Consider the following 25800-nt stretch of genomic DNA (forward strand, 5'->3'; position numbering starts at 1 on the left):
CATGCATCAGAAATGGTTCAACTTTTAAATTCCACTTGCCTAAGTGTAAGAGTCTGCTGAGAACCCTGTTACATCCACTGATTGGGCGTGTGTGTCACCCTGTACAAGGATAAAGTTAAGCCAACATAATGAATTGGCCCATTCACTATGAACAACTCGCAATGGATTCTGCGAATGTTGATAATTGAAAAAAATGTATGAAACAAAACTCATAACTAAAACTATAACATTAACACACACTAGTTTCATTTTGCAGAACTTGAATAGTCTGGTGGCCTAAATGGTTAGTCTGCCTTGGATGCAGGTGGTTGTGGGTTTGAACCCATGCTGAGTTTTTATCAAAGACAATAAAATGTAACTAGCAGCTGCCTCACTTGTCACTCAGTTTTAAGCAGTTGCTGCTAGGACTGGCTGGCCTGGTGTCAGGATAATGTGACATGATGCTACATGTCTGCGGCATGATGCCCTAGACATCATCATAAACTGCCACACTACAGATATCATAGCAATATGACTAAAACTGTTAAACCTACATTAAAAATCTAAATCACACTAACACTTCCTCTTGCTGACAGCACACACCAACCACCCAGACAGTGAACCAGATATGCTACTCATGCAGCCTCTCAGCTACGACTGCACGAAGCTTGGTCTGAAAATGACACTGTAACTTAGTGTAATTCTGGCCTTCAACCACCGTGACTCAATAATAATACCACTAATGAACTTAATACCAAAAGACAAGACAAAATAAAGATTCATGATGCAGATATGGAAACATGGTAATAGATGGCATGAACATAATAAATATGCTTTGCACTGAAGTTTGGGGTCATTATACAATACAGCTACGTATAGATTACATACGAGGAGTAAAATTACATTCCTAATTTATAATCATGTATCATTTTCCTAATTCCTACAAAATGCAGATGAAGGGGCACAGAAAGGCCTTTAAAATCATGTATCATTTCTTTCGTCCTTCACGCACATCATACCTCCACCATTTTTTCTCTATTTTTCATAGGATTCATTGGTGGTTCTGTAAGCAGGATTTTTGAGTTTTTAGGGTCAATGTTCATTTTCTGTGCACTGAATGTGTAGTCATACAAAAGCAACATGTCATCCCAGTTCCTGACAATGCCATTCTCCATTGGATAGTTGACTTCCAACATGGACCTGAGTTTGCTGGCCTCTTCTCCCACCATGATGTCCTGTGATGAAATGGAACGTATATACCACATTATTCATCTTGCATATTCACAATAATAACTCCAGTATATTTAACATAATTAAAGTATCTAACATTAAACCATAGATTAGAAAACTCATTTGCAAAAGAGATCAACAAAAGCAAAAGAGCTAAGTGAAAGGCACAATAGGTGACTGAAATAATTAGTTCCAAAGATGGGATTAACTACAAACTTCTAAGCAAGTTCCAGTATTTCTCAAAGATGAACAAAAATTTCACAAAAAATTCATTAAATCAAGGCATGAATGTTTTTCTAGAATAACAATGTAAATCATTTAAAAAAATGTGCCCCAATGTCATTTTTCTCTCGAATAATAACTCGTTTCTTTTTTTAAGTAATCTTGTTTTATTCTCAATCTGCAGTGACACTACCATGTATCCACCTTCACACAAAAGCAGTGCTAATACACAACGTTTGTGCAAATAAACATGTGATGCATATTTAAGCTAACTGAAGTAATGTTTTAAAACAATCTAGGAGTGGATATCTTGAAAAGAAGATAACTTATACAGGAAAGTCAAGATCTTTTGGTAGAAAAAGCTACAAAATGACAATTATTTCCACCATGATATATGAAACAAGTATTTAGCCACTTAATCTCCCCTACCCTTCACATTGCTGATGTCCACTACTTTCATATTTTTCAGCAGTCCATCTATAACTTGTTCCTACTTGTGCCATGGTCTATGTTTCCAAACTCTGTTGGGCAACAGTTACCAAGGGAAAGGCATATTGCAATACATTTTTTACCTGACCATAATCACCTCAATTCATATACACAAGATAATCTACTAATTGTCTAGTTAGATCCCAATTTGTCCATTAAAGGTCATGTGGAATTAGCACCCTCTGAGTGAAGCCAACATGAATTGCATGAATAACACCAGTATATGTCACATAACTGCAAAATACCATTCTTCATGGGAAAAATGCATTATGGTCAACACATGTTGTAATTAGGACATCATTTATCCACATATGTATCCCCTTGGGGAAGAAATACCTCATCTGACCTCTGCCAGTGATTAAAAAATGCTAATTTTAACAGCAGCTCAGAGTGAAATGGCATTAGATCCAATTACCAGTGCATTTTATTATTTGGTCAAGCTGCCATTTTCGGTGTACACACTATATAATGGAAACCCAGGCCAAAGGTGACCAGGCTTCCCACAAGACTACAATTTTTTTTCCAAACAAGACACTTTGGCTGCTCATTTTCTTTATCTGCATGATCAAATAAAAAGACATGTTGTGTTTACACCCAAATTTAAATTCAGAGCATAATTTGGGACAATTAAAATTTTAGTAGGACCCAATGATGTCTTGCTATATGTCAAGACATTTGCGAGATAAACCATCAGTTCAAGCTAGTTATTCATCAAGTTTATCTATGGACACATACCTTAACTTCTATATCATCAATCTTTTCTGTGGATCGAATAACTGGCCTTCCCACCAGTGATGGAAATATGTGTGATGGGAAATTGGAACCAGCAAATCCACATTTTACAAACTGAAATTAAAAAAGAAATTATGATTAATCCAAATACATGTATGCTTAAAAACAAACTTTGTAAAAGCATATAAAGATATACATAAAACTGATTTTTATTCACAGCAATTTTTAGTTGTATAACTAGAAAAACTTTAACATTAAGAAAATCAAAATATGAATGAAGTATGAATACTTAAAGTTTATCCAGCCATTTATTTTAAACACTGTCGACTTTTGGTTGATGCTAGTTGCCTACAGTCTACTTTCCAGCTCACATCCATGCCAAGTCCATTGATTTAAAAAATGCACAGGAATGGTATTTATCCACTGCTGATGCTTTATGATGCTATCTTAAATCTGTGTACATCAAGGTATAATTCTTACAAATCACGATTTACTCCAATATCTTTCCCATTTTCAGATGAATTAGAACAGTAAGCAGTGATGAATTGTTACCCGATTAATTTAAAAAATGAATTACATTTGGATATTACAAGCATTTCAGAGTTCTGCATATCTGGCATCTAAGTTTTTGTTTGCCTACATAACAATTTTCTGGATCATTAATGGCAGAATATGTGCTAAAAATAGTAATGATTGTCAAGTTTACCTCAAAAGGCATCATTAAATGGCTTGTATCAATTTATATGGCAGCCTCCAACTACAATTACAACCAGTACTATACATTATTACCACAATTTGAGTGGCACTTTGCTTCAACAATACACATACATGTACAAACATTCATACCTTTTTCCCCCAATCTCACCATAATATGGTTTGGTACATAATATATCTGACAGGTATGGACCCCAACTACCATGTAATAATGAAGGAAAGCTGCCAATCAACTTACTGCAAACACAAGTAGACGAGTCTGCTGCATTTTCAGTTGAACAAGTTTATACACAGGTAAATGATAAGGCAGTATAATGTGCATATCCCACTGAAAGTATTAACTCGGACTCCCACTGACAGTATTACAATGAATGTCCAGATATTTTATATTCATACAGAACCCCAGTATATCATGTTATAATGAGGAAGAATTATTAAATCATTGCATTCTCTCTCTCTCTCTCTCTCTCTCTCACACACACACACACATACATACACTTTATTATCAAAGTTTAATGCAACTGACAGCACTAACACTGTAATAACCAAAAGTACCAGTTATATATTACAAAAGCACAAGAAAATAGCAAAAACTAGGGGTTGGAAAAACAAAGAATTTAATGAACAATTTCTGCTAAATTGGTAGACCAATTGTCTCAGATCTGATAGATATAATACATAAAATAAACTGTAACAACTTTACTTCTTCTAGCTTACCCAGAACTTCCCTTTAAACTATCATTGAAGCAGGATACTTTTAATAAATGAAATTTGTACAAAATAATTTTAAAGTGAAAGAATGTGTTGTTTAGATTTGATAATAAAAGTGGTATTCTGTGGTTTATTTAAAGATATTTCTCTGAAACCTGCAACTTCAAACCTGTGATTATTTATGTCATAGAATTTAAGGTAATGTTATGGTCTTATGCAGAGAGTTGGATTTCTCATAGATAACTTAATTTCCGATGTCAAAAATAACAATTGTCAATTCCACATGATTACCATAAATGGATAGTATGTACATCAAATCTAAGTACAACTCAACACACATGTATTACAAGTGCTACAAGTACAAAGGTATGTGATCCATCACTGACCAGCTGTAAACAGATCAATTGACTTGACTCACCAGTCAAGCTAGTGATTGATGGTTATCTATATGTACATCATGACAGAAGACTCATAATGTTCATCTTATCTCAATTTGCAAATAATGGATAAATGTTTTCATTTTCCTTTAACCTCATGTTGTTGGTATCTTTTTTGTTGTTTATAATAGCATTTTTTCAGGAATGACTGGCTGTATTGTGCTGAGGAAATGAAAGGTAAGTACCCTTTCCAAGGACACTGAGGCAATCAACCTGAACTTGCCTGGTGGGTACAGAAAATGCAACCCCTGAATTACAAGTTTAACACTACCAAATGGTCTACCATAGCTCTCCGTGTTGCTAGTGAATGAAAGAATTTAATATTTCATCCAAATTAAAAGTTTAATTTAATTATCAAAAAGAATATTTTGTCCAAAGCTATGGCTACATTTCTACTTCAGTACTTCTACTCTTATTCTCTAAATACTCATCTTTTTTATAATTCCTGCAGTGAACCACAAAATGTCTGAATCCTTGGTTCAATGTTTAGACAAATGTCATCATTTTGTAATATGCTAAGCTTGGAAGAAAAATCACAATGAGAATTATTTGGAAAGCTGTTCATAATACTTCCTGGAGTAATAAAGTAACCATTTCAGATCCAATGACAATACTGTCCAAATAAGTAAAAAGGTTTGGAAATATTTATAATTGCTTTACCTTATTAAAAATTACAAAATACACGTAAACTTTTATCGATGTGAAGCTAGTCTAACACAATGCTGTACCTACTTACCATGTGTTCAATAGGAAACATGCACTGGACTTCAATCGAAACATAACTTTTTTCAATATTAAAAACTGGAAAGATAATACTGTACTCTGTATCGTACTGTTGTGAATAAAAAATGGATTTATGTAGGCATCTAAAATACAAGCTATCATCAATACTCTTCTTGTAAAGATACCACCATCATACAGAATCCAATGGGGGTTCTTAAAGTACAGTGTGACAGGTATGTATTTTGATATTATACAGTTTGTAGTGATATATATGTAACTACATGTCAGATTTTACCACGGTCCTCTCGTTGTCTTCTTTCAATAACCCACATTCCCAAGTGTATAAACCTACTAGATGAAGGAAATAAAAAATAATCATTGCAGCTATACCAAAGCTCAGGTATGACTGAAATATGATATTAATTTCAAAGCATAACGTAATGAGGAAAGTTTGGGTATCTCTGCAATGAAAATTAAATATTAACTTTGGAATCAATAATTCCACAAAGCTCTCATCCATTACCACCACCTCTTCCCAATCTTTACAGGAACACTGCTATATCATAATGACACCTTTACAAGACGAACTTATTTTATGATATACCTACTACTGTGAACAGTTTTCAAGTCGGTTTTTTGAGGATTATGCAGTGATACTTGTCGTAATAAATTCCAGTCTTTGATTGTTTTTGGTCAGTTCGTATGCATAGTATCAGAAAAGTATATTCACGTTGATTTCTAATGATTCTTTTTTTGTCTGAATACATTGTGGCAATGTATTTGTGCTTTATGGTTTGTTTCTTTTACAGAGAAATGCGGAAACTGACAGCTAAATAACTTGCAGCAATTCTCTATTTTGTTGTCAATTTAATTGCTACAGAACCAACTAGAGAGTGCGAATAGCTGTCTCTTTTTCGCTAAAGCTGTGAAGTTTATTAATTTTTGTTTTTATTACAAATATATTCGGCAAAACAAGGAAAAACAGTCGAAACATCGAACACTTCCGGGTCTCAAAGACCCATATTCATCGACCTAGTGTTAAAACATTTCTCACGGCCACACCTAAAATAAACATATAATTGAGTTCCTTACTTACCCCAGTACCATTATCGCAAACAACTACTTTTCTTCCTCCACTGTCCATTTTGGATTGTGGTGGATTTCAGCCGTCGTCTATCTACCATCAAACGGAAATATTTCCTCCCAGAACGACCCAATGCCCTTAAAACCCTATATCTGATTGGACAATGGGCTTCTTTACTCCAATCAAATTGTAGGTATTAAAAGTACCGGTAAAATGGCAGCCCCCGTGATGACACAGTTTCTAGCTGTCTTTTTTTGTTTGCTAATTCCTGTTTTATGCGAGAAGTATAAACCCATAGAAATAGAACTGCAGTCAGAAATTAATGGTGAACAAGCTCGAATATTTACTGCGGAGGAAATTAGAAAATACGACGGATCAGACGTAAATATTTGACAAATTCATTTTTGTGGGCGGGGTTGACCGTCGGAAAATGACTCGCGACGATAAATATATTTCTCATTTATTAAATCCAGGTCCAGCCGCAATGTTTTTCATGAAGTAATTCCTTGTGGTTATAATGCCACGAATACTTTAAAACATCGTATATTCCTGAAGTTTGTGTGAGCGTCAAATTGTTAATTGTATCACCATATGTTTGTAATATATATATATATATATATATATATATATATATATATATATATATATATATATATATATAAACCAGGTTAAGATGTAGTATTGATATAAGGTAAACATTTCTGTCTTTTAAATAATGTATTTATTTCTATGATTCTAAAAGATTAATATTACATTAGTTTTCAGGGTTTACAAGTTCAAGGAGGTCTTGGAGTGGTCTTAATGCTGATATTTAGAAATCACATTTTCATATGCATTTAGAATAGAAATGTATGATATTTTTGTACACTTTATGAATATCACTTTCCTAAATTAAAGAATGATCATTCTTTCATGATACAATTTGGATTTTTGACCAAAAAATGTTGACAGAAATGATGTATCGTTGTGGAAAATTACACGAAATGCAGAATAGGCCAACATGGTTATATATATATATATATATATATATATATATATATATATATATATATATATATATATATATATAAACACATTGTGGCTCAGTAGTTAGACCTGATAAAATGATAAATTGAGATTGTTATGAACCCCCTGGTGTCATTCAGAAATTATAAATTGATTAATGAAATGACTCAGTTTTTGCATTTTGTTATATCTTTGATATTCTTTTTTAATGTGCATCTATCTGACCAATATCAGTGACCAAGTATTTAGAACTTTTACTATCAAAGAAACTCCTTAGGTTTGCCCCTATAAAGCTGCATTAGTTAACATTTTGGTTGTTGGACAAACTTGCAAGGTCAAGTAGTGTAACATGAAAATCTTGCAAAGTTAACCCAACAAAAATAATCTTTGTTTACACTTTGAAAATTTATTGGCAAAACATGACTCTTGAAATGCTTTGAAAATAGATACAAATACATGTATTTAGAAAAACAGCGCTAGAATTCTAATAAAAGTATAAATTGGACAAAACCAGCTTACAGAATTTCCCACAAGATTTAAAAGGGACAAATCCTTTACTTTTTTGCCTTTTCATGAGTATTTTGTGTGCAGATTTTACAAAGGAGTTTCCATTTGTTCGAATTAACTAATTAAATCATTTTGAATTAGATAGTTATGTTGTTTTCAGCTATGAACTATATTTCATGTGTCAGTGACTGCTGAAATTTTGTGTTTAAAGTTAATTTATTGGGTGCTATTTATTGTATATTGAAATGATGAAACTCGATACTGTAGTTGGATTCATCTCTTAGCATTACATGCTTACAGCCAAAGGAGGTCACTGTCATCTACATTTTATGGCTTTACTACCATATGTTTTAGTATTAGGTCATGACTACATAGGTTCTTCCCATACTAAGTATACCCTACTCTAAACAGACATCCTGTTCTCATCGGTGTAATTATAAATAAGAATAAATAGATTTACTCAGTGGCAAATGGTTCGTAGTACTAACTATATTGCTGTATATTGTGAAAGCTACATTAAAAATCCAAATCAGACACTATATTGCTGTATATTGTGAAAGCTTGCCATCAGCAACTTAACTGTGTTGTACATACAAATGAGTATAGGAAATAGATGAATAGACGGCTTGCATTCATGTGAAGCCTCAGTGGCCAGTCAATCTAATTACTAATGCATGAACTACATGCTTGCTTTCAAGTCTTTCTGACTGTTACTGCAAGTTTACTCAAAACCTGTGACTTTCACCCAGTAAAATCTGGCATATAGGGAAGACAATAATAATATCTTCTGAAACAGATTTGAAAAATATTGATTTTGATTTAAAAAAAGAACACAAAATTAATTTCTGGGTTTTATCGACTCACTAAAGGACCTCTAATTTGATATTACAGAACAAAATGAATGCTTTAAAAAAAAATTGTGTTATGTTTTTCACAGTAGCTAACATTTTGTTAATATTACATTAGTCAGAATTGTTTTTTGATAATTAATGTTTACAGTCGCAGCTGCAGAATATGAAGAGATTCATTGAGGCAAGGTATATGATCATTGATTACGGTACATTCTAGGTTGGGGGAGGTCAATAATAATTTTGTTTGAGGCTGTTTTCATAATGAGGATTATATTGTTTTGACATCATGGGCTTGATTATTTGTTTTTATTATCTGTACTTTTGCCAATATATTTAATTTTGATTTGGTTTTATCTATCTTGGTTATAATTCCTTGCCATCTTAACTCTTTCACTTGTTAGACCACTCCAATGGCCTAGTGGTTAGAGTGTCAGCCTGAGATGCAGGAGTTTGCGGGTTGAAATCCCAGAGGAGTCATATCAAAGACTTATGAAAATGGTACATGTACTAGCTTCAAGAGGTTAGTGTTAGGACTGGTCGGCCTGGTGTCAGGATAATGTGACTGTGTTGGACATCATGCGGCGTGATGCCCCAGTACTTGACATCACTATAAACTGTCACACTGCAAACATCATAGTGATGTGACTGAAAAACTGTTAAAGCTATGTTAAAAATCCAAAACACACTCACACACTTTCACTTGTTTTTGAGATAGGGTAGTATCTAAAGTGATATTTCTTGACGAAGACAATTCAGATTGCAGATCCTGCAATCAGCCCCTGTGAAATTGGCTGAGAGTAATTCATCAGTCGCACTTAAGTAAGTAAAATGTATCATCGTTTGTGACTAGAACTCCATCAAAACCAGGGGTGGAAGGAGAATGACATTAGGTATTGATATTTCTTGAGTAGATGAAAATGAATGTTTTAGCTTCTGGATGCAGGATCCGAACAGATGGTGGTCAAAGGTCAAGATGTCATGTATGCAAAAATGCAGCTCTTTACACTGATTTATTTATAAAATATCACTGGCTTTCATCCTTGTCTTTTGTTGCAGCCCAAGAAGCCAATTTATATGGGAGTGAGGGGAGTTGTTTTTGATGTCTCTGATGGAAAGGGTAAGTAAAGAGCACTGTAAGTATTTATACTTTAAATTATGTTCACTAAAAAGGTGACTGAAGTAAAATCATTTCGATTCAGAGCAAAAAAATCATTGTCCTGCCTACCATATAGGTAAACTTCACACACACATGCAAGTGTGCGTGCAGGTGCACAACTAAATTTCTGGATGGGAAGTCCTTTACTCTTTGAACTTGGAAATCTCTGGCATATATCTGTGATTTCTTGGCATAAATTTGGGAACACCTAATTTCAAAAGGATGTAAAGGAAAATGAAAAGCACATGTTTAAACATTATACTCTTTAATTCATAAATTATTTACCCCTATGACAATACTGAAAACATAAAATGAACCACAACAATACAATTTTCAACAGTTTAAATACCAAGTATGGTCACTGGGAATGCTTTGTAGTTTTCTCTACAAGTAAACTAGCAATCTCACCAAAGAAACTTACATGTGTAAACACCTGGAATTACCCTGTACATGTATATATAAACATGAATTACCATCGTTAAATTAAACAAAAGAAGGATTTAAAAGATATACCAAGCAGCATATATGTATAAAACAACTAATTCAAAATAAAATGTTCATTAGCGTACAGTCTTTAATATCTGACAAGTTGACCTAAGTAACTAAAGTGGGATATAACTTGGGGAATACAAAAAAATGGTTGGCACAAGTATTGTACCTAACTACATGTAGCTTGAGACTGCAGATTTGAACTGTTGTCAAGATGAATTCACACGCACATTTGGTACTCTTACTAAAATATAACCAATCAAATGGAATTTTCACCATTTGTTTTTTATCTTCCTTGTGTTGGTCCAGTTTCATCACAAGTCCATTCCCCGAAAAATGGAAACTGATTTTGCTGGCTTATTTTTGAAAGTCAACATACATTTCTGCCGTCTTTTTAAATGTTTCTACTGATTCTCTAGTGTCCTGTATAAGCCATGTGTATTTAAATATCAGTTATTATTATTATGGCATATTGATCATGTGACAATTTTTTCCAAATCAGACTGAGAAAGCTTTGTTTACATTCATGATTTATATTTTTGTCATTAATTTAAACACTCTTACAACAAAATAGGGAATTGTTTATCTGTCAATCAGTTGCTTACATATGCACCCAGTAAAACATGGTTTCTTTGAAGTATGTTAGAGGGGCATTTCTTTTCACTAGATAATTGCAATCATAAGGATTAACTAGTAATACAGCTGTAGTTAATGCTGAGAGACCAAAACATTATGGTCTCTTACTAGTCATAACACTATATAATCAATAAATATGTGCATGGATAATTCAGTCTATCAAGATAAAGGGTCTCTCGAAAGTTTTGCTGTATACATAAAGAATAATCATATGAAAATCTCATCAAGGTCACTGTTAGGGGTAATTAAGGTAGAAGTGAAAATGTTAAATTAATTTTTGTGTTGGTGAAAATGTTCATAAAAGAAGAACCCTATATGAATATCATGTCTGTATGAAATAGTCAAGCTGTAATTGGTCAACCATCCTGCAGGAATTTGTTACTATTGTGCCCCAGATAAACAGCAATTCAAGATACAGTAAAATATTAATTCTTGCTTGATTTCTGATTTCCTGCTTAAATGGACCAGGATTCAAACTGAAAAACACAGTGAAATATTTAAATCAACTTGACAGGAAATTCTGGTCAGATAGCATTGAAAACATATACCAGATATTCCAAAACATGTTCGATTTCAACCTGAAATTTGTAGCATTTTTATAGCTGGTATATATGTGTTTTATTTAATGGCACATCAGCACAATAATGGCTACATGGTGCCAATCAGAAGTAAAGTTTGAAAAATGTAAAAGTGAAGAATTGCACAAAAGCTTTGTAATAACTTAGTAGCCTGACTACCTCTTTTAAATAGGAAATATGGCCAAGTCACCTTTTGAGTGACGAGTTGCAGTTGTAATTGCAAACATCATGTTGTACAGTCTTCAAAAAAAAGAAGTGAACATAAAGTAAACAAGTGATTGAAGATCCTTTGTATTTAAGGTCAGGGGTCATTGACAAAAGGATTTCAGATTCCCTTCATATTATGAGTTTACAGTATATTAAAATGGTATAATTGATTTCTAAAGTGAAATAGTAGTGATCTTGCCATTTGATCTTGTATTATGGCACAGAGATTAGGTGTCAGCTACACCAGAATAAGTAAAAGATGGTCAGTATGATCATTGCGTACTGTACTATCAATAACTGACATGTATATGCAGAAAATGTTGCAGGAGAAATCATGCAAAACAATCTTTTCCTATTCTTAAATTTAAGCTGAAATTCCCATGTGAATTAACTTTTCCTTTTGAGACTTTGGTACTTGCACTTTCTTTAAATTTCAAATTGATATGTAAAGTTATGTACAGAAATGTGCAAAAATAGCTTGAAACATAACTCACTTCTGTAAACATTGTTTCAAAGTATTAGGAAGTTTAAAGAAGCGGGAATGTACTGACTTTGACTGGGGAGGGTGTACAGCCATGTGGGGGTTAAGTTTAGCAGGACAGTAAAGCATATTTTAGGCCTGGTGAAAAGTTAATACACTTCCATAAAAGTTTCCCTGTAAATGTCAGACTCCAGCTACTTTCACCCAAATGCTTTGAAATCTGATTTTATTTATGTTGGTGGCCCTGACTTGTCTGTATAATTTTTGTTTCTGCTTGTGGTGGTGTTGAATGACATTTGCAGTCTGCCTGTATTGTATCTAAAAGTCTTACAGAACTGAGACATAGAACATAATCAGTTACAAGGCAGATCACAGTAACCCTAAATAGCCCGTTCCTAATGTTAATTGGTTAAAATTCGGCAGTGCAGATAGAGTGATAAGTCTTGACAAATTGATACTTAAGAAAATTAGAGTTTATTTTTGGATATCTTTTATTTGTTTTTATAACATTTTAATACTATTATTATTTAACAGTATTTAACACGTAAGAAAATGCTTTGTCCATTTGATGAAAAATATACCTCTAAAAAAATTTATAAAGCAGTAGAATCATTATATTGTTGATATCAGTATTATTGTATGATAAAAGAACATAATGTATTTTGTTGTTCAGCTCTTCATTACAAAACTGAAGCATGACATGCAATGTTGAATGGATTAAATCTGTGATGCATATCAGTATATTTAAGTTAAATGTACTGTATACTACATGTATGTCTCTGGCATACATGTGCTACAGTCATTTTTATGGCATTTACATGCTGCATGTGCCATGTATGCAGAAAAGCTGACAAAAGCAGAGATATGCCAAATGTGTCCTACACAGTTCTGAAAACATCTACTACTGTAGGTAACATCTTTTAATAAGGGTTAAGTGGACTTGAACTCCAATTTTTCATATGACACCTTTTCTTACTTCGTCGACCATATGTTTTAATATTTTTAATACCACAGCAGTTATAGACCAAACTTGTTGTAAACAAAAGTAATTTCACAGTCTCTATACAGTTTTTTTTTGTTTTTGTTTTTAAGAGTTGTACTTTTGATTTCCAGGTTTCTATGGGAAGGGTTCTGAGTACAATGCTCTAGTAGGAAAGGATGCCACCCGCGCTGTAGCCATTTGGTCCCTTGAACCACAGGATCTTGTACCTGATGTGGTAATTGGTTATCTTTTGATTAACACTGAAACGTAAAGATACATTTTATAGACTGCCCTCATATGTAACATTTCATGCAGCTTATTATTAATAGTTAAATATAAATTCATTTTCAGTAGCAACAGTCTTTGAAAGCCATCTTATCCTACTTCCAGAGTTGTCTGTTGGAATCAGTGTAATTGGGTGCAGAACTGGAAAGTAATTTATCATAATTTCTAATTATGTCAGCATAAAGTTATCAGTTAGCTACCATGTTACTTTAGGTCAGTACTTATATATATATATATATATATATATATATATATATATATATATATATATATATATATATATATATATTGTATTTTGTCATATTCCACATGAATGATGTCACAACATGATGTAAGGTAAAATTGTTATACGCAAGGCATCTAAATGTAGTTCAAACTTGATTCATAATACTTTTATGCAGTATTATGTAATAAAATCAATATTAATCATCATGTGATAAATAGAATCTTACAGACAAGCTCAATTCAAAGCAAATTTATGACATTTTGTTGAATAATTTCACATTTTTGCTCAGCGAGACTTACAAGGTATGGAAATTAGTCAACTTCAGTTATAAATTTCATTTGAAATGAGTACTCATGTAAGAACCGCCATATATAATCTTACTTGAGTGACAAGGGATAAGAAATGGATATAAAGGGGGAATAATCACCATGCTTAGTGAGCCATAGTGAGCTTTTGCATTTAAAACATTGAAATTATTGGAATTTCATATATTTCACATGAAGTTGAGTACAAATATTCTTACACATTCTATTCATTACATGACAGAAGTTAAAATTTGTATGACTTGAGCTACAATCAGATGCCCCATATGTTATGCTGGTGTGTTATGCGATACATATATGCTGTCTTATGGGATGTTATAGTGTGATGTTACACTGTTGTATTGAAAGCATGAGATGGACTTTATGAAACATTTCAGTGGAGAGTTGTAGTGGCTCGGTGGTTAGCATACTGGACTCACCACAGAAAATGTGCCGGTTAGAATCCTACCATCTGACCAGCCTGGGTCAGCTACCGTGGTGTGTCCGTGGGCAAGGCACTTCATTCCAACTGCCTTGGCACTAAATAACCTACTTGTGTTGCTGTGCCATTATGTACCAAACCATTTCAATGATTCTGTGAACATTCACTATAACAAACATCACTGTGCTGCCTACAATGAATCACATTAAGCACTTATATGTTAACAGAATATTTCGTTATAACAAATGCCTAGTTACCGCAAGCAATTCATATGGAGCCTAGTTTGTTTGTTATAGTGAGGAGCTGTAAATAGTATTGCATGTTACATTATGGTATTGTCTGATACACAGATTTTTATATCAGCTTTTTCTTTTTGTATTTGTGTAAAGACAATGCTAATTCTTGGTGGATGGAGTTAAAATCACAGCTCACCTCACTTGCATGGTGGAAAAAAGCACTTACCAAGACGATTGCTTGCCTAACATCTTGACTCTGGGGCACAAGGGATACAGTATGTATTGTTGGCTAATATGGTGCTTGGAAATGCTTCTTGTTTGTTGTCTGGGACCAATGATAGAACGAGTTAATAGTCATAATATGTAGTTAACATGACTGGCTGTGTATGTAATGCATTAATCATGTAATTATTTATGATATTTTCATTAAACATATGGTTGAGGAGTATAAGCAGGTGCTGATTGTGTAAAAATTAATTTGTTCTGCAGCACAAATTAGTGCATAAAACAGAGTCATCCTTCCCGAATTTTAATTCATTGTGCAATAAATTAATGTAATGGCTTTTCCTATTGTACTTTTATCAGTTAGAATATTGATATTTTTTGTGTGATGTTGATTCTTTGTGTAATGTGCCTTAATATACCTGTTACCATGGTAACACAGCTCTTTCTGTGATGACAATACAGACAAGGGAATGCCATAAATGGCATTTTTTCAGTCATTGCTGTAGGTAAGCAACATCTCCAGAACAATCTTGGTACCCTTGAGGTCTAGGTTTCTGGTCCAGATCTTTTAAGAATTTGTCATCTCAGAATATAAACAAAATTTTCCTCATATAATGATAAACTACCAAAGGTGAAGCAGGGTTTCTTTCTGACCCATAGGCAGTCTTGGCTCTCAGAAATGTGTAAAAATAAAAAAGTTAGGTTGTCACAACCATTTTTGTACAAGTGCTAAACAAATAACACTGGGACTATCTATGCTAAAATTATGAGAATAAAACAGTAAAAGCAGTTACACTTGTAACTCCTGGTACTCTTCATGGAAATTTTTTCTTCTCTGAAACAGGGGCCCTGAGTGGCCTAGTGGTCTAAAGTGCTCACCATTCTGGATCACTGCCATCTCGCCTCTGTCTGTGTGGGTTCGAGTCTCAGGCTCGGCTAACATGGGTACATGAGAAAGCTTGCCAGTAGCTTCTTGTGGGTCGTGGTTCTTCCCTGGATTTCTCAGGGTTCTTCCTCCACCAGTTATACTGGCTGCCATGTATAGTCTATCTTGTGCTGAAAAATGGCATTAAACCCTACATCAGCAACAACAATTCTCTGAAACATACCTCTGCTTCATTATGTTTTCTTCCTTTCATCACTCGGAACAACTGTGGATAATAAAACAGATTAACTAGTTGTTTTTACTACATTATGTCTGTTGATGCTTTACACATCTTCAGCATAAAAACATGGCATTTCAGTTTCCATTTGAAGACAAATTATAAGAAATAAAAGTTTTGATCAGATATAAAGAAGCTGACAAGTCAATACCTGGCTATATGACGCTCCTGTTAGTATTGACTAAATAGGTAACTAGTATTGATTAGTCCTTTAAAGCTAACTTAACATTAAACACTAAGGTTTTGTTTGTACTCAGTGATAACTAGATTTTGCAGGTTGGCCATAAAGTCCATGAAAAATTTAAAAACCTAAATATAGCACCATGTTGCTCAATTTAATGTAGTGCCAGAGATAATTATACTATTTGTACTTGAGGCTATCAAGATATTAATTGCAATTTTACCGCCCAACATGTTTTACCAGTTCTGCTTCCACTTTTCATACAAAAGAAACCCACCAGAATTTGAAAGTAATGCAGCGTTTAACATGCTTAATTCCTCGAATATGAGAGTTAAACCATAATTTCGCTACAGAATGACCTGCCTGATTTCAAGTTGAAAATGCTAGATGAGACTTTCCAGGAAACCTACATGAAAAAGTATCCTGTGGTTGGCTACATGGATTATTTGGTGGAACAAAAACAATTTGAAAAGATTGCCAACTCCAAAGAGAAGACTAGATCAGTGGAGATGAAAAATGACAGAAATGGCGATAAGACAGAACATAAATTGCAGGAGGAAAGCCTGCAAGGGGACAAAAAAAATGACAATTTGGATGCTATAAAAAACACAGCTGATGAAGTTTTCAAGAACATTCCACAGACATTTCTGGACCAGCATGAGGAGCTGTGATTTAACTCTGACCCACGAAAGAAACATCTGTTAGTAACATTTCTGGAATATGAAGTGAATACATTCTGTTATTAAATATAATACATCCATTTCCCAGTAATTCTATTGTCTATTTTTGGTGTAATTTGTTTGTATGCAATAGATACATATGCTGGTAGTGGACAATGTTCAGCTAACATGAGGTTATCATGCAGAAATATTCACCATGTTACATATATATATATATATATATATATATATATATATATATATATATATATATATATATATATATATATATATATATATCCTGCTGCACAGTATACATGGTTTTGTGTGACAGTGTGTATATATATATATATATATATATATATATATATATATATATATATATATATATATATATATATAATACATGCAAGTTAAAACACAAGGCATTACCATGGAAAGTAAATGCATATATATGCTAATCATGCAGTATGTGTGCATAGAAATACATGTATTTTGTATACCATATTCATTGAATGGTAGGCCTATGATTGATGATAAACCTATCCATCATGCAAACTTTTGGTACATATATGCAAAGGATATTTTTTGTCAAATAATAAGCCCGTCCATGCTTTTTGAAATAATTGTTATGCTTGATCTCTGTACCAAATTTCAGCAACATGAATCTCACAACATTTGATTGGTCATTTTAAAGTCAGGCTTAGTTTTCAACCATTCAGATTACTGGCTTCTGGACTTTCAGTTGGTGAAATCCAGACTTGGTCTTATTATTGGAGAGATACTGAATGTAATTCCTTTTTTTTATCTTTGTTTTCCAACAGGTAATGTAATTAAGCCCAAACTGTAAACAATTAAGGAAATCATGATGAAAAATGAGTCAGTAATGGTTAGAAAAAATTATTTGTTGGAGGATAGACAATTCATTTTGGTATGAAATGAGTTTTAGAATACTTGCTGACACAGCATTGTATTGCAAAATATGTATGTCTGTGGCATTATGCCCCAGTGCTAGACATCATTATAAACTACCATGCTACGGACATTGTAGTGATAAGTCTAACAAAAAATTTTAAGTCCAAAACACACACACGCAAAATGTGTTTATAGGTGCATCCTGTATTTTTTTTTCAGAGCGGTTTGACAGATGAACAATTAAAGGCTCTTGATGACATTTTTATTAGTGTCTACAAGAAGAAATATCCCATTGTTGGCTACATGGATTACCTAGTTCATAAAAATGCAGAGAAATTCACCGATAGGTTCAAGATGGATGATGAATTATAATGTGCTTGTTCTCTAATATCTTCACAGTTGTATAATTGTTCAAAGTATGTTATTACAGAAATATAATGTTTGAAAAAGTCTTCCAAGCTGTTAAATCTGTATACAAAATGACCATTTTCTATAGTTTTTATTTTACTTGTGAGAGATGAAAGCATTTACACGCTATTCATAGACTATTCCATTTAATCTTTTTGGGAGGGGTTGAATACTGTTTTTGGGCAGAGTTGAATACTACTTTTGGGAGGGGTTGAATACTATTTTTGCAGCTTACTATCAGCACTGATAGAATCATTCAATGATAGGTATATGTTTCTTACAGAGTTTTTGTTAACCCTTTCTGTAAAAGAAAAAAAATAAATAATTTATCAGTATTCTAACCCTTCCTGTATTGTTTAAATGGTATAGCCCTAAAGTTGATTCAGTGCCTGCAAAATTCTGTATCAGATTGATCTCATGACTGAGTTCCATTTTGAGGAGGAAAGTGTTATGTGATGATATTTAAGATATTGTTTTGCAATGATATGATATTTCATAAAGATATCTTTGACAGTGATATGAAATTAAATGAAGATATCATTTGCATTGATGTGATATTAAACCTTGCTTTTCATATTTTTGTAATATTGTACAATCCATAGTGTTTGATGTATTGAAATGATGAATAAATGAAAGATTATTTTTTATACAAAAAAATATTAATTAATTAGATCAAGACATACTCATGTGAAGATTTAATTCAACAACATCTGAGAAGAATTTAATTTCTGAAGTAATTTTTGCCATGTGAAATTCAGGCAGTATTAAACAAATGTCAGAAGAATTTTAGGAAATTCAGTTTAACAGCCTAATGGGAAATGTTTCTAATATTACTCATTTTACCACATTAAAGGAGTATATACCCCGGATAATAGCTATGGACAGTGTTTATATGGGGGTGGGGGGCAGCCCCATTAAATATTCAAAGGTAAAGCAGAATGAAGAATCAGCTTCAGAGTCAGGCTTGACTGGAACACAAGGATTATGAAGGCAATTATAGTTCATTCCACACAACATCACAAATGATATTGAATATTTAACTCAGTGAATTTTCATGTCAGCATCCTTGAATCTATGTAAAATTACTTAATTTCGCACATGAACTATTTTAGAACCATTTGTATTGACAAACAGTTTAACACACTTGCCACTTATTACATGCTGAAGTAGTGTTGTCTGTGTCAAAATCTTCAGTGCTTCCATTACTTGTGAAAGAGTGAATTTTGTTTATTAAGGAGTGATCAGCTTTCTTATTCAATCGCAATGTTGTTGCCTCCCTTTGATTTCCTTGCAGTATCTAAAATTGACTCATCAGAACTTAAGATGAGCATGATGGATTACATATACACAGACCAGTCTTTTTCAGCATGTATCGAATGAATGGTGTTGCACTGTCTGTCAGTATAAATTATGTTGAATCATTCATGCACAAAAATTAAGTAATTTTATTTACATTTCGAAATACTGATGTGAAAATTCAGTGAGAACCTTCACATGTATCTTTCCCAATGCTGTGTGGAATGGACTATAGAGCATAAGTTTATGACTGAAAAGGAAGGATAATGAAAGTAATTAGAGCATGTGTTTAAGACTGGATCAGAGATAGTGAAAGCAATTAAGTGCACGAGTTTAACGCTTTCTAGATCATTAGTATATGCACTGTTTATCATCTATGTAGCCATCACATCATATATTATATCCACTGTATTCTTGTAAGAAAATATCAACCTGCTCTTTAATGCTGCTATCATCAAAGTGACATAGGTGAAGAACAATACTGTCTGCACACTATGTGACAACTTGGTCAGCCATGCTTGAGTTTTCATAGAATGCTTTTTTTTGGATGAATTTTGGCAAAATGTGTGAAAACTTAGGTAGCAATTATGCAAGTTGTAAATACTGCAAGAAAAACTAGAGCAGTTTCAGTTAACATTTGTGATTAATATGGTCACATTAGAAATACTCGTTGATTCGTTTATTTTCATAGGTATCAGTTTGTATGGTTTAGGGGAAAATGATGTCATCAGCACTTAAATTTATTGACTTTGGAATGGTTCATTGTGCTATGAGTTCCAGATTCATGCATCTGTAGCAATGACAAACAAAACCCATGGAAATTGGTAACCCACAAAAACAGTGAATTTGTAGTTGGCAGAGTCTAACAGCACTAACAGAACAGAATATTTCATTGTATGTATTTTCACTATTTGGACATTTAAAGTGCATTTCTTTGTATTTATAATGTGGTGGTGGTTGTGCTATGTGGTGGTGGTTGTGCTATATCACATTTTTGGCAGCTCTTTATCTCTAAATGAAAAATTAATATAAGTTCATAAAGTATCTTTCAATAAATTCTTTGCCTTTGATCAAAGTGTTCCCAACTTGTATTTTTAAAATCTGAATCAACATGAGTTAGTATATTTTGGCTCACAGGTTATAGTCTGTTGAATTTATGGTGTTATCTTGCATCCATTATGTATCACATGTCTTGCTTCCAACAATATTTGCTTTTAAATTCTAAAAAAATCTTGGACCAATATCAGTCAAAATTTGCAGAAATCATCCTGGTAGTAAGTGCTTTCAGATTTTTACAAATGATGCGTTTGATATCTTTTCACCATCAGATATGGCTGTTGTTACTAAAAATAGAAAAACATTTAAACATCTACTTGTCAAAAGCCAATTCCATGGAATTTGACCCTATTTGCCAGAAAATATCGTTATGTAGAGGTTGTTAGTTTTTGTAGCAATCATGCTGATCCACCATCAAATATGGTCACCAGTACAAAAAAGAGAGGGGCCCCAAGTGGCCGAGTGGTCTAAAGTGCTCCCCGTTACGGATCAGTGCCATCTCACCTCTGTCTGCATGGGTTTGAGTCTAGGATTCAGCCAATGTGGTATGTGAGAAAGCTTGTCAGTAGCTTCTCGTGGGTCGGTGGTTCTTCCTGGGGTTTTCCAGGGTTCTTCCTCCACCATTAATACTGGCTGCTATGCATAGCCTATCGTGTGCTGAAAAATGGCGTTAAACCCAACAACAACAACAACAACATAAAAGAGAAAGTCCTTTAAAACAACTACTCAAAAACAGTTCTACCAGATATGACAGAAAGCATCATACCATTATAACTATCAGTTTTAAAAACAATGATGCCAATCTGCCATCAAATGTGACCACCATTACTAAGAATAAACAATTCTTGAAGCAACTCCATTTGAAAAACAGCTCAAAAGAATTTTAGCAAATTTAAGAGAAAGTATTATGGAATTAAAGTTTTGTTAATTATGTGCAAAAGATGCCTTGGAAAATGGCCACCATTACTAAAAATAGAAAACCCTTAATTGACTTCTCAAGAACCACTCAAAAGAATTTCACAAGTTTGCACAGAAAATGCTGCTGTTACAAAAATGGAAAAAAATTGAAGTGACTTTTTCTTGAATACTTCTGACAGAATTTGACCAAATATTGACTGAAAACATTTTGACATGAAAGACTTTCAGATTTTTACAAATAATGTTGATTTATCATCATATATGGCCACATTAACAGAAATGTAAAATCCTTTTAAAAAAACAACAACATCTATAATCCTTTCAACAGCATTTGACCAAACTCTCCAGAAACAGCCAGGCATGAATACCTTTTAAATGTACAAAAATTATACAGATCCACTATCAAATAGGGTTGTAGTCACTGACCTTACGAAAAATTCAAAAGCTGCTAAAAAGTACACCATAGCATGAAGGCCTTAAAGATTAATACATATGATGCCAGTCTGCCCTAAAATCTGGCTGCCATTGCTAAAAAGTAGTAAAACATTGAGCAAAAATTTTTTTACCAACTGGGACAGAAAGCAACCATGGTTTAAATACCTTTCAGTACTGGAGTGAGACATGTATCAAGATTTTCAAGATGGATACCATAGTGGCCATGCTGGATGCCTAAGCAGCACTATTTTTATTTAGGACGAACTAAACCTATGGATGAATGCTTGCATGAGGTTTCATGGGAATCCTGTAACCTATGGATGAATGCTTTTATACATCTAGTACATCTGACAAAGCAGCCATCTTGAAAATCATGTTATCACTACTTATGAATGAAAAGTGACATTGACATTGGGTTTTCACTTGAAGACTTCTTATGGTATCTAGTTGGCCTTAAATAAACATGGCGCTGATCTGGCCACTAATATTGGATTACAATTGCCATGTTGTAAGTCTTATTATTGCTACTCATCCCAAATGGGAAGTCATTTTTCCTTGAAGTTTTCACCAGAAGACAAATTATAATAACTACTTGGTCATAAATGAAAATTGTGCTGATCTGACCTCAAATATGGCTGCCATCTTGAAAATCTGGTCATCACTGCTTCTCCCAAATGGAAAGTCATATTCACATGGGTTTCCACTGAAAAAGATATGGTGTCGGATGGTCCTGAATGAAAAACATGCTGATCTGATATCAAATATGGTCACCATGGCAGCTTTCTTGAAAATCTTGTTAGTGTTACCCCTCAGTATTGATGGCCATAGTGACGTAGGATTTGCACCCAAAAACTTTTTATGATATCTGATTGGTCCTAGATGCAGTTGCTGTCAGTCTTGTGTTGGATATGGCTGTCACAATGGCCATCTTAAAATTTTTGTTATTGCTACTGCTTCTGAATGGATGGTCATATTGACATGGGGTTTTCTTATAATGATGTCTAGTTTGTCCTAATGAAAATGGTGCCGATCTTAAATTCAAGATGGCTTCCACAACAGCTAATTTGAAAATCTTATTGCTCAAGAATATAATAGATGGTTTCAATACTCCAGAGTTAAAAAGAATTATCTATCTTGTTTGCCTGGAAATTCTTTTCAGACATACATCATAAGTCCTTTGAAGGACTCTTGTTTCTTTATATTTTTTTATGATCATTCAAGTCAAAATTAAATTTGAAACTTAAAAGAATGTCATTGGTTATGGCACTGTAAACAAAAAACATTGCAGATAGTTTGTTTCAATGAACCAATGAAACCATCTTTAATGATGTACAGAGAAAAGACACATTATCTCATCAGCCAATACAAGCTTTCCAGATTTTCATAAAAGCCTCATTTTTGCATTACAAGAGAAACTTGTTTTTGTTTTGCTCTGTATATTTTTTCTTAATCTTTTTCAACAGTCCTACTTTCAGGAGAGATCATGAAAAGTTATATGAGTCTTGCTGAACACAACTAGTCAGACTATCAAGTTGTAAAAGAATGCAACGAACTCTAATTTGTACAGATATGAAGAAGTGTAAATAAACATGTTTCGTGCCATGGCAATCAGCTACGGTACCTGTTTTAATGGATTATAGCATGCCAACACTTCTAGAGAATCTCAGTTGCATCAAGTGCCTTCTTACTTTCATTGCATCGTGTCTGGTTTTCTGTTCAATTTCTTTGATTGTGAATAGCATGAAAATATAATGTATGTCTAAGTTTTATATGTATATTTAATCCTTTATAAATATGTCACATTCCTATTTTTCTAATACATTTATGTTAAAGAAACAAACTCCATCGCCTATAATTCCAGCAATTTCAAAAAGAACAAAAAAATTGTATTGCCAGTCTACATAATATGTCAACAAAGGGAATTAACTCCTGTTACCTCCCCTTACCAGTGATAGGTGACTACCCATCAATCAGTTATTTACCGGTCTAAGTTTCTGCTTAGTACAATCTATATACCACCTGTACTGTCAACATCGCATTGTTCAGCCTCAGAATCCACGGGATATCTTCATTCATGTTATGTTTACCCATCCAGCTGGAAAGTCAGGGTAGTATTAATGTATTTGCTACATGTTACAATCATTTTCTTAAAATAAAATTCTCAGCTGAATTTTTTCATAGTTGTGGACTTTGTTATTCTGACCTTGTGCTACACCCTCGTCATTGGTGCTTGTTGTTGGTTGCATTTTGAACAAGCTAGTACTTTGTGCTTAAGTATTAAGTTCTATTATTATATTTGAACACTTTCAGGTTGTTATTTTCAAATAATTTTGACGTTCTTATAATTTCAATTGAACAATTGCGATGAAATGTACCAATTGTTTGAAATTTAAAGCAATATATGTCTCTTGCACAAAATGTTCTTTAAGTTTTACTTGCAATGTGTGTGCAATGTGGTCTGAAGAGATTCGGTCCATGGTTTTGCAGTAGAACTAGAATAGCAAAGAGAGATCAGTGAAGTCTCAATCAATGGAATATGACATCTTTAGTCTGCACCCAAAGATATCATCAATTGCCTGTGTAGCTGTGGATGCCATGATGACCTAGAGTTGTCTCCTCACAGCAGCCTTCTAGAAATGAAGGATATAGTTAATACATTTCATATCAGGAAGGATCAGTTTTTCAGGAAGGTAGTTTTCATCGTGATGAACTATTTAGTGATTGTGACCTACCTCCTCAAATGGGGGTGGGTGCGAGAGACATAGACACCCAAAGTATGCATTCTGGTTTGAGATTTTCAGTGCTGGTCCTCCCAGCTAATAATCATGTTCCAGATAAGACATGATAGGTTTAATGTCCTGGCTGACTCACTGTTGAAAAAGGACCAGACCATTCACACTGCGAGTAGCCCATCCATCCATTGGTCTTTCAGCAGATGTATGCACTTTGGAGATGTCCAATATGAGCTTTTCTGCTACAAGGTGAAATCACAAACTACCCACAGTTGGTCTTTGATCCCCAGTCTTCAAACCTGAGCTTTGATGCACTATCAGTCAGTTGGCAAGGGTTTGGGTCCCCCCACCCACCCACCCACAACTGTTCTGGTATTGTACTAAGAATAATGAAAAAACATGAAGGGACAGATTGCAAAGTGTTTCTGATGGCCCCTCTCAGGTGAGACAAGACCTGGGTGAAAGATCTTGATCTAATGATAGACATCCCTAGGAATATTCTAGTGAGGCCCAGCCAACTCTAACTGTCATAGTCAAAAGTTGTTTCCTCATGCTTCTCCTTCATACCTGCTTTTGTGAGTAAAACCTTGCGAGAAAGGAATTGAAACCTTTAGTCGTAAAGAATCTCATAAACTAAAGAGCCCTACATTTTAAAGTCTTACATTATCAGGTACTGGTGCAAAGTCAGTAGCATTGCTCCTTAAAGTGACTCTAGTTATGCAATTGGCAAACCTTTTTCTCCCATTTTATGAGTTGAAAAAGTAAGCCACTTTCAGGCATCATGGTAGAGGAAATACTGGTCACAACAAATGTCTGTCAAACTGACAAGCCGATTTTGAATTGAATAGGTCAAAATCTTTGACCCAGTTTGCTGAATGGGATCCTCAGTGAGTTTTGATATTACTCAGCTCAATTATTTGAGCCTTGAGACAGGCCCTAGCTCATTCAACTGCTCTTATATTTAACATGTTTTCTGATATATGTACCACTGACATGCAGGGTTGGCAAATTGCATCCCCTTTGTTCTGTGGTCCTAATGGTACAATTAAACTTCTTAGCTTAGAGCAGGTTGCCATCAGTGGACAATCAAAGAGATAAGAGAGACAAT

At 33.8% G+C, this 25800-nt stretch overlaps 2 protein-coding genes across 3 annotated transcripts in view; one reads left to right on the forward strand and one right to left on the reverse strand.

The window, feature by feature from the left end:
• LOC149804383 (actin-related protein 2) overlaps positions 1–6470 on the reverse strand; it is a 29625-nt gene extending 23155 nt beyond the window's left edge. Inside the window, exons 1-3 of the mRNA XM_089939620.1 lie at positions 6334–6470; positions 2656–2766; positions 999–1214 (exon numbers count right to left, since the gene is read on the reverse strand). Of these exons, the coding sequence (XP_089795746.1) occupies positions 999–1214; positions 2656–2766; positions 6334–6381 (375 nt within the window). The 5' untranslated portion in view covers positions 6382–6470. The remainder of the gene's footprint in view (positions 1–998; positions 1215–2655; positions 2767–6333) is intronic.
• Positions 6471–6525: 55 nt separating this feature from the next.
• Positions 6526–24130, forward strand: LOC149804386 (uncharacterized). 2 transcript variants are annotated; one of them, XM_089939624.1, is made up of 5 exons: positions 6526–6702; positions 9741–9801; positions 13345–13448; positions 16627–16973; positions 18067–18205. In XM_089939624.1, exons 1-4 carry the CDS (start codon positions 6535–6537, stop codon positions 16942–16944), a joined length of 651 nt encoding a protein of 216 aa, XP_089795750.1. In that variant the 5' UTR covers positions 6526–6534; the 3' UTR covers positions 16945–16973; positions 18067–18205. The 2 variants fall into 2 exon arrangements, with proteins under 2 accessions (XP_089795750.1, XP_089795758.1); XM_089939632.1 differs by lacking the exon at positions 16627–16973 and having other exon boundaries at positions 18067–24130.
• Positions 24131–25800: the final 1670 nt, after the last annotated feature.

Source organism: Sinohyriopsis cumingii, chromosome 2, assembly GCF_028554795.1.
Source record: "Sinohyriopsis cumingii isolate HCF-2022 chromosome 2, ASM2855479v2, whole genome shotgun sequence".
NCBI classification, from domain to species: Eukaryota; Metazoa; Mollusca; class Bivalvia; order Unionida; family Unionidae; genus Sinohyriopsis; species Sinohyriopsis cumingii.